At 64.4% G+C, this 8,676-nt stretch overlaps 1 protein-coding gene across 1 annotated transcript; it reads left to right on the forward strand.

Annotated features, from left to right (window-relative positions):
• The first annotated feature begins 1,009 nt into the window (after positions 1-1,009).
• ACTRT2 (actin related protein T2) lies at positions 1,010-2,143 on the forward strand. The gene has a single exon (XM_036348013.1). It carries the CDS (start codon positions 1,010-1,012, stop codon positions 2,141-2,143), a length of 1,134 nt encoding a protein of 377 aa, XP_036203906.1.
• Positions 2,144-8,676: the final 6,533 nt, after the last annotated feature.

Genomic DNA, 8,676 nt, shown 5'->3' on the forward strand with positions numbered 1-8,676 from the left:
GGAGCAGTGAGCTCAGTCCCCAGGTCTGAGTGGTCCCCGTTTCTTCCTGAGCATCAGAGCCTGAGCTGCTGACGGGGTGCTGTGGAGGCCGGAGCCGCCCCTCCACCCAGCCCCTTGGGGACGCAGCCTGGCCCTGCAGCCTGGCCACCTCAGCCCTGGTGACCTGGTCATTTCCGAATGTGTTTCAGTGGCCGTGGCCGTGGCCGTGTGACCGGCTCCATCAGGCTGCCCTCATGAAACCTCACATCCCCACTGCGTTCCCAGCCCCATGGACCCCTGCAGGGAGCAAGGGGGGGCTCTGACCTCAACCCAGCGCAGGGACGCGTGTGCCTGGAGAGGTAGCCAGCAGGCCTGGGGGGGGGAGGGGCGCTTTGCTTAGCATCTACCAGGCCTCTTGGGGTGAAGGAAAGAGAAATCCCCGAGGGCTTCCTGGAGGAGTCTGACTTCAAAAAGAATGTGCTAAGTCCCTGATGCGATGAGGTGTGGACATCATGCCTCCCACCGGGACCCATGTCTGTGGCCTGGCCACTCCTTAGCAAGGGACGTGTGCTTCTGTCACTCCACAAACCGCAGCTCAGTGGGCCGAGATGCCCGCGGGCTGGGAGGTCCGGGGCTGCCTCACTCGGTCCTAAGGCTGGACCTCAGGTCACAGGCTGCTGATAACACCTCCTGGGCGGGGCATGGCTTGCCTTCCTCTGTGAGGTGTCTCCCCAGGTGGGGGTACCCCGGGGGCTCCGGCGCTGGCTGAGCTCAATGGTTGCCTTGGTTACATTGTTACACGTGTGACGCCATCCCTGCGAAAGCCTCAGCCCCTCAGTCCCTGGGGGGGAGCGGGCCTGCGGGTGGAGGGAGGGCTCTCGGGGACCCGCCGTCTGCTCGCCTGTCGGGGAGACGCCCCGAGGACCGCGGAACCCCGGGCCCTTGCAGCTTCCGGAGGAGCCTCTGGTGTCACAAAGTGGCCCGCGAGGGTTCCGCCTGGGTCGCATGCGGCTGAGGCGGGGGGTGCGCCATGTCTAACCCACACGTGTTAGACTCCCCGGCCGTGATCGTGGACAATGGGTCCGGGCTCTGCAAGGCGGGCCTGTCGGGCGAGATCGGGCCCCGCCACATCGTCAGCTCCGTCGTGGGGCACCCCCAGTTCCAGGCGGCCTCGGCGGGGGCCAGCCAGAAGCAGCACTTCGTGGGGGAGGAGGCCCTGCACAGGAAGGAGGCCCTGTTCCTCCGCCGCCCCATCGAGCGCGGCCTGATCGTCGGCTGGGACGACATGGAGGTGCTGTGGCGGCACCTGTTCGAGTGGGAGCTGGGGGTGCGGGCCGGCGAGCGGCCGGTGCTCATGACCGAGCCCTCGCTGAACCCCAGGGAGGCCCGGGAGAAGGTGGCCGCCGTGATGTTCGAGACGTTCCAGGTGCCCGCCTTCTACCTGTCAGACCAGGCCGTGCTGGCCCTCTACGCCTCGGCCTGCGTCACGGGCCTGGTGGTGGACAGCGGGGACGGGGTCACCTGCACCGTCCCCATCTTCGAGGGCTACTCCCTGCCCCACGCGGTCAGCAAGCTGCACGTGGCGGGGAGGGACCTCACGGAGCACCTCACGCGGCTGCTGCAGGCGGACGGGCGCACCTTCCCCTGCGCGCTGCCCCGGGCCCTGGTGGAGGACATCAAGGAGAAGCTGTGCTACGTCGCCCGGGAGCCCGAGCAGGAGCTGTCGCGGCGGGCGGAGGAGGTGCTGCGGGAGTGCAAGCTGCCGGACGGGAACACCGTCTGCATCGGGGACCAGCTGTTCCAGGCGCCCGAGGCCCTCTTCGCGCCCGAGCAGCTGGGCGTCCAGAACCCGGGCCTCTCCCGCATGGTCTCCTGCAGCATCAGCAAGTGCGACGCCGACATCCGGGGCGCCCTCTACGGGGAGATCGTGCTGTCGGGGGGCAGCACCCTGTTCCAGGGGCTGGACGACCGGCTCCTGAAGGAGCTGGAGCAGCTGGCCAACAAGGGGACCCCCATCAAGATCACGGCGCCCCCCGACAGGTGGTTCTCCACGTGGATCGGCGCCTCCATCGTCACCTCCCTGAGCAGCTTCAAGCAGATGTGGGTCACCTCCGCCGACTTCCAGGAGTTCGGGACGTCGGTGGTCCAGAGAAGGTGCTTCTGAGGGGCCCCGTGCGCGCGGGGCGGCCCCCGGGGGTGGCGAGCTCGCCCCTCGACGTCGGCACGGTGTCCAATAAAAGACGAGACGGTGCAGTCTCTGGCCGCGTCCGTTCATTCCCGGCGGCATTTCTGACCCCGGTCGGTGAATCTCGTCCCAGTGGTCTGCCCCCCCCCCCCCCCCCCCCGCCGACTCCCTCCTTCTCCTGGGAGAGCCCTGGGGTATGAGTGGAGGCTGTGTCCATCGGCAGAATTTGGACCAAACTCGGGGGTCTGGACCTCATGCCAGAAGCTCATGTCGGCAGGGCCCTGGCGTCTGCATCTAAAACAGGTGTCTTAGGTGGGCCCGAGGGTGCGGAAGGGGGTGTGGCGGGAACAAGCAGGGATGCTTGCTGCCCGATCCTGAGGTCCACAAACCCTCGCCCGGGTCACTGCTTAGCACAGTAGGGCTCTCTCTGCTTTTATGGGCCCGGGCAGCTGAGCAGGAGGGACGCCTTCCTCTGGGCACACGGGGACGGGCAGAAGCAGAAACCGCCGCCTGTTCAGGGCTCTCTGGGGGCCCGCTCCCGGGAGTGTGTGAGATTCCGCTCCTCTGCTTTGTTTATTGTAGCCTTTCTGTTTGTTTTTCTATTCAGGCGTGTTTTGGGCAGTGGTTGGGGGCAAAATACTGGAGGCAGAGTTACTGGCCATGAAGGAAGTAACAGCTGAATAAATATGATGGGGAAAATCCATGCCATATTTGAAGTGGAAGTGAGCATGTGCTGTATTTGAAGGCAGAAGATAGGTGGGCCATCTTCAAATTCATGGCACCAATCCCTGTCTTTTTCCTCGGTGTATTTAGACAGTTTACGTTTAAAGTAATGGGTTCTGTCTTACGTCTACCATTTTATTTTCTGTTTGTTTTTTCCCCTCTGTGTTTTGTTCCCATTCCTCTCTGTTCTTTTTTTGTTAGTCCTCACCAGAGGGTATTTTCCCATTGATTTTTAGAGAGAGTGGAAGGGAGGAGGAGAGACACACAGAGAGAAACACTGATGTGAGAGAGAGGGGGCTGGGGATTGAGCCCATAAGCGAAGACTATGCCCCCGACCGGAATTGAACCTGGAACCCTTCAGGTTCTGAGGGTCGACACTCGATGCACTGAGCCAAATCGGCCAGGGCACCATTCCTCTTGCCTTACCTTCCCGTGGGTTACGTAAACATTTTTAAGAATTCTATGTTGCTTTATCTGTGGGTTTTTGTATGATTTCTTAATGATTGTCCTTGTTAATGTTATGACCCACTGGGACCAACATTTCACCACTTGGAGTGAAGTGTAGGAGCCTGACTTTCACTGAAGTCCCTTTATCTTCCCAACTTTTTTAAAAAAAAATATATATATATTATTGATTTTCTACAGAGAGGAAGGGAGAGGGAGAGAGAGTTAGAAACATCCATGAGAGAGAAACATCAATCAGCTGCCTCCTGCACACCCCCTGTTGGGGCTGTGCCCGCAACCAAGGTACATGCCCTGGACCGGAATCAAACCTGGGACCTTTCAGTTCGCAGGCCGATGCTCTATCCACTGAGCCAAACCCGTTAGGGCCCTTCCCAACTTTTGAAACAAAACTGTCGTCCATATTTCTTCTGTGTGTGAGAGGCACAACCTCAGATGGGGTACCCCTCTTCCCCCAACCCCCCGTTCTTTCGCTCTTCCCGAAGGCCCATGCCCTTCCCTGTTCTGCTTTAGCTGTGCTATAGCAATAGGTTGCTAAGCAACAGGGTTTCCGTGTTTTCTGTCCCCTGAGCCTGTCCCTATTTCCCCTTCATGCCCAAGGATGTCTCGGCTGGAAGTGAAATCGATGGTTAACTGTATTCTGGCGGCACTTGGGGAACCTTGTGCCAGGCCCTTCTCCGTGGCCCCCGTGGTTGCAGGTCCGCAAGCACCTGCTATTCGAACAGGCGAGGTAACGTTCACTCCTCCCAGGCTCCGTTCGCGAGTGTCTCATTGTCTTCAGAAGTTCCATGATGTGTCGTGGCGTGGATGCTTTCGGTTTGTCCTCTTTGGGGTCCATCCAGCCTCTCGTATCTGTAGATTTACGTCTTTTGCCGAATGTGGGAGGTTTAATGCTATAGTTTCTTCTAACACTTTTTCGGCCCCACTTTTTTCTCCTCTCCTGGGTCTCCGAAGACACGAAAGTCAGCCGCCTTGTCATCGTCCCGCAGGCCCCGGGGACTCCGTCCGTCATTTTTCAGCCCATTGTCCCTGTGGTTCAGGTTGGGCGAGCCTGTCCGCCTGTCCTGAGCTTCACGGAGTCTGTCCTCTGTCCCCTCGCTCTACTCTTGAGCCCCTCCAGCCCATTTTCATTGCTGCTGTGTTTTCCGTGTGGTCACTTCCGCCTGGCGCTCGCGTTATAACTGAATTCCTTGCCGAGGTGTTCATTGTGCCTGTGTTTCAGGGCACGTGCGGCCTCCTGCTGACACGGTCGTGCTGGCGTCCGAGACAGCTCGGCCCCTCCACGCTCGCGTCTGGGGCTGCCTGCTCTCCTTCAGTTCAGCGTTTCTGTGCTTTGATGGTGCCCGGACGTTTTGAATGTCTCAAGGCCCCTGTGTATGTCTGCAGCAGGCGTCCTCCCGTCCAGGTGCAGCACGAGGGCGGGTGGATGGGCGCGCAGTTTCCCATGGGCCCTGCAGGAACCACCCCAGGAATCGGGGTGCTGATGCCACGGCCTCGCGGCAGAGAGTGTGGGAGTTCAGCTTCTTGCTTGGCTCCAGGGAACCTTCTGGAGGATATGGTACTGACTCACCCCACCCCTTCTAAGTAGGGGGGATGCTCATCGCCCCAGCAGGCCCAGCTGACACCTGGGAAGGGGAGGGCGGGGTGTCGACTAGCCCACGTGCCCCACCTCCTTCCATCGCTAATGCTGGGCGGGGCGGCAGGCTCAGGCCCCCCCCCTCCACGGGCTCACTGACAGCGGGGGAGGGTGAGGAGTGTTGGCTCACACCCCGTGTTCAGGCTCATTGCTGCCAGGTGGGCTCACATCACCCCTGAACCCCATAAATGCCACCCCGGCATGGGAATCGGAGTCACCCACTTCTGTGAGCGGATGCAGCAGGTCCCTGCTCGGTCCTATAGCACCACCACAGGGCGACCGGAGACCACCCCACTCCCCACCCCATTCCATCCCCATCCCACTCCCTACCCATCCCCATCCCCATCCCCATCCCCATCCCCATCCCCATCCCCATCCCCATCCCCATCTCCTTCTCCTTCCCCATCCCACTCCCCACCCCGTTCCATCCCCCTCCCACTCCATCCCCATCCCCATCCCCATTCCCATTCCCATTCCCATCTCAGCCCATCCTACTCCCCACCCATCCCCATCCTACCCCCAACACTATTCCATCCCCCTCCCACTCCCCATCTATCCCCACCTCATCCCTCTCCCACTCCCCCCATCTCCTCACTCCCCCTCCCTCCCCCTCCCACTCCTCACCCATCCCCACTCCTTCCTCCTCCCCCTCCCCAGGGGTTAGCTCTGCCCCAGGGACCCCGCTACAGGGAGGCGAGGCCGTCACTCAGTCACTCACCGTCCCCCAGGGCGGCCCTGGCTGGAGCCCTTTCTCTTCCTGGGAGTGACCTCCAGGCAGCGGCTGAGGTCCAGTGTCGGGCAGCACAGGGGAAACTGCATACACAGGAGCCTCACCTGCTGACAGTGTACAGCACGGGGCCTGCTGACTTCACAGGAGAGGGGCTGGGCTTCGTGCTCTGGGCATTGAACACAGATAACGAGCGAACTGGGAGCTGCTGGTGGGGCCGTGCCAACCTCGAGGGGGTCCAGGGGCAGCACATGAAGCCAGGAGCCTCCCCAGAGGCCTGTCTGGGCCCCGCCCCCTCCGTTCTGACTGGCGGGTGGTGGTGGTGGGGGGGCCTCAGCAGCACAGGCCCATCAGGGCTCGGTCGCCCGCGTGTGCACCGGGCGCAGGCCCAGAGGCCGAGCCCCGAGGGACGTGGGCTGCTATGGCCCGGCTCTCGGTGGCCTGTCCGGGCACCGGGCAGAGCGGGCACCCGTCCTGTATGAGCAGGTGTGACTGAAGCTGCAAAGAGAGGGGGAGACGGGCACCCCTGAGGGACCAAGCTGTGTGCTCGGGCTGATCGGGGTTCGGTGGCTCCCGGGGGCCCCTCCTGCCAGCCCCAGGTGGCTCCAGGGGCAGCGTGCGGGGGGGGGGGGGGGGGGTGGGGGGGGAGTTAGCTCTGCCCCAGGGACCCCGCGACAGGGAGGCCTTCGCTCACCGTCCCCCGGGGCGGGCCTGCGTGGAGGCCTTTCTCCTCCCGGGAGGGACCTCCGAGGCAGCTCCGGCTCTGACAGGGGAAGCCAGAGCCGGCTCCAGGCTCGCAGTTTCACTAAAACTAAACCGCCGCCTCCACGGCGACACCCAGGACCCTCCCCCGGCCGCCGTCCCCGCGGCGGGCAGAGCTGTCACCGGCCCGTGCGCCCCGTCAGCGGCCGCAGCCGGCTTCCTGGTGAAGCCCAGCGCCCGCCCTGTCCCGTCCCCCGGGCCTGCGACCCTGTGACAATGGCCGACGGGAACAATGCGGGCATTGTCGGGCCGCCCTGGCCCCGAGTCGGAAACCTAAGCTGCCGTCCTGCTATCGCCTCCCGGCCGGGCTGGGCTCCAGCCCACGAAGACATCATAATTTCTCCCATTATTCAAATCTCCCGTTTCCTTGTCTTGCCCCACCTTCTGGCGGCAGCGGCGGGCGGAGAGGCGCTGGGCTGTGAGCGCCCAGGATCCCAGGACCCCTCACACCTGGGCAGCTGGGCCGCGGCCAGGCCCCGGGGACCGGGGTGGCCGTGGCCGGGGTCCGGGCGCCCCTCCCTCCCCGGCGTCCTTGACCGGAGGCCACGGCGCTGGCAGGGCCGGGATGACGCGGACAGATGCAATCAGAGGGTGGAGGCCTCCCGGTGGGCCGCCCGCGCTGGCCAACTCCGGCCAGAGGTGGCCGCTCCGGCCCCCCGAGGCCGAGGGCTCCGCCCGCCACTGCCAGCCGGGCCGCGGGGTCAGGGCCCCGAGCAGCCCCCCCCGGAAGCCGGGCAGGGGCGGCGGGAGGCCGGCCGGCCAGCCACGGGCCGCGCGGCCTGGCTGAGAGGCGTCAGCCGCGTAAGCGGATACCTCGCAGTTATGCAACGGCCGGCGAGGATGGGCCGCCCGGCAGCCAAAACAAGCGGCTGCGGCTCCAGGGTGTGAAATCGTTGGGCCCAGTTAAAGGGGGGGGGGGGGCGACGATGACAGCCTCGTGGGAAGGGCCCTGAGCTCGGCTGGACGGCCCCCGGGCAGAGGGGGAGGCTTCCGGAGCCTGTCCCTTCCCCCAGCCCGATCGGCCCTGCCCGCCTGGGCCTGCGGGGGGGCGGGGGGGGGGGGACTCTTGCTGCCCTTTGTGGGCGCACGCAGAGCCTCGCCCAGCCGTTTACGTAACTCAGAGAACATGATGTCACCGGCCCAGCGGGCCCTGCCTTTCCCACCGCCTCCCGGCCCCAGCCTGGGGTCCCCAGAAGTTGTGTCAGGGGCCACCTGGGACCCAGGGGAGACAGGGTGTCCTGGTGTCTGGTAAGGGCCCCACAATGAGCCGAATGGAGGGCTAGGGAGGGGCACGCCCAGTGGCCATGGGAGGGGCTTGGAGTGAGCGGGTGACGGGCGCACTGTCCTCGGTGAGGACCTCGTGTGCATGTGCGTGTGTGTGCGTGTGTATGTGTATGCATGTTTGTATGTGCACACGTATGTATGTGCACGTGTGTGCATGCGTGTGTTCGTATGTTGTGTGTGTGTGTGTGTGTGTGTGTGTGTGTGTGTGTAGCCTCCCTTCCTGGCAAACGCCTCTCTGGAGCCCGTGACGTGCAGTTGGGGCTTCGGGTCTCCGTGCAGGGATTGCAGGGGTGCGGGCTGGAGGTCAGAGGCGGGGTCCTGGGGGGTGAGTGTGGGAAGCGGGGCCTGGAAGTGGCTGCGTGGAGATGTGCGAGGAGGGAGACACTCCTTGCGGCCGGAGTGGGAGGCAGCCTTTATCCCACAGGCTCGGCCGAGGCGTCCGTCCGTCCGGCAGAAGGGGGCTGTCCGTCCGGCAGAAGGGGGCTGTCCGGCCGGCAGAAGGGGGCTGTCCGGCCGGCAGAAGGGGGCCGCCTGCGGAGCTGAAACCCGGCCATGGCTGTGCCGTGGGAGGTGAGGCTCTCACGGGCAGCCCCGAGCTCCGAGGGCAGTTCTGAGACCCGGGAGGCGGGAGCAGCGCAGCCCAGACGCGATGGGGCTGTAGAGACTGTGGTCAGGGAGGTCCCGCCTGCGCGCCCCCCTCACCCTGTGCTCCTCAGAGCCCAGGAGCCCCGCAGCAGCTGGGGGAGGGCAGTGCCCCAGCCCCTGTGCTGGCCTCTCGGCTCCCAGCCCGGCCGCCGGGACGGAGGGACCACAGCCCGCGTTCCCCGTGGCCCGGCCTTGCTTAGTGCCCCCTCACACGGAGCCGCCTGCGGCCTGTCTCCCGGGAGCAGGTGGAGGCCCAGCAGCCTCCGTCCTTTC

This window comes from Myotis myotis, unplaced genomic scaffold, assembly GCF_014108235.1.
Source record: "Myotis myotis isolate mMyoMyo1 unplaced genomic scaffold, mMyoMyo1.p scaffold_m19_p_2, whole genome shotgun sequence".
Taxonomy (NCBI): Eukaryota; Metazoa; Chordata; class Mammalia; order Chiroptera; family Vespertilionidae; genus Myotis; species Myotis myotis.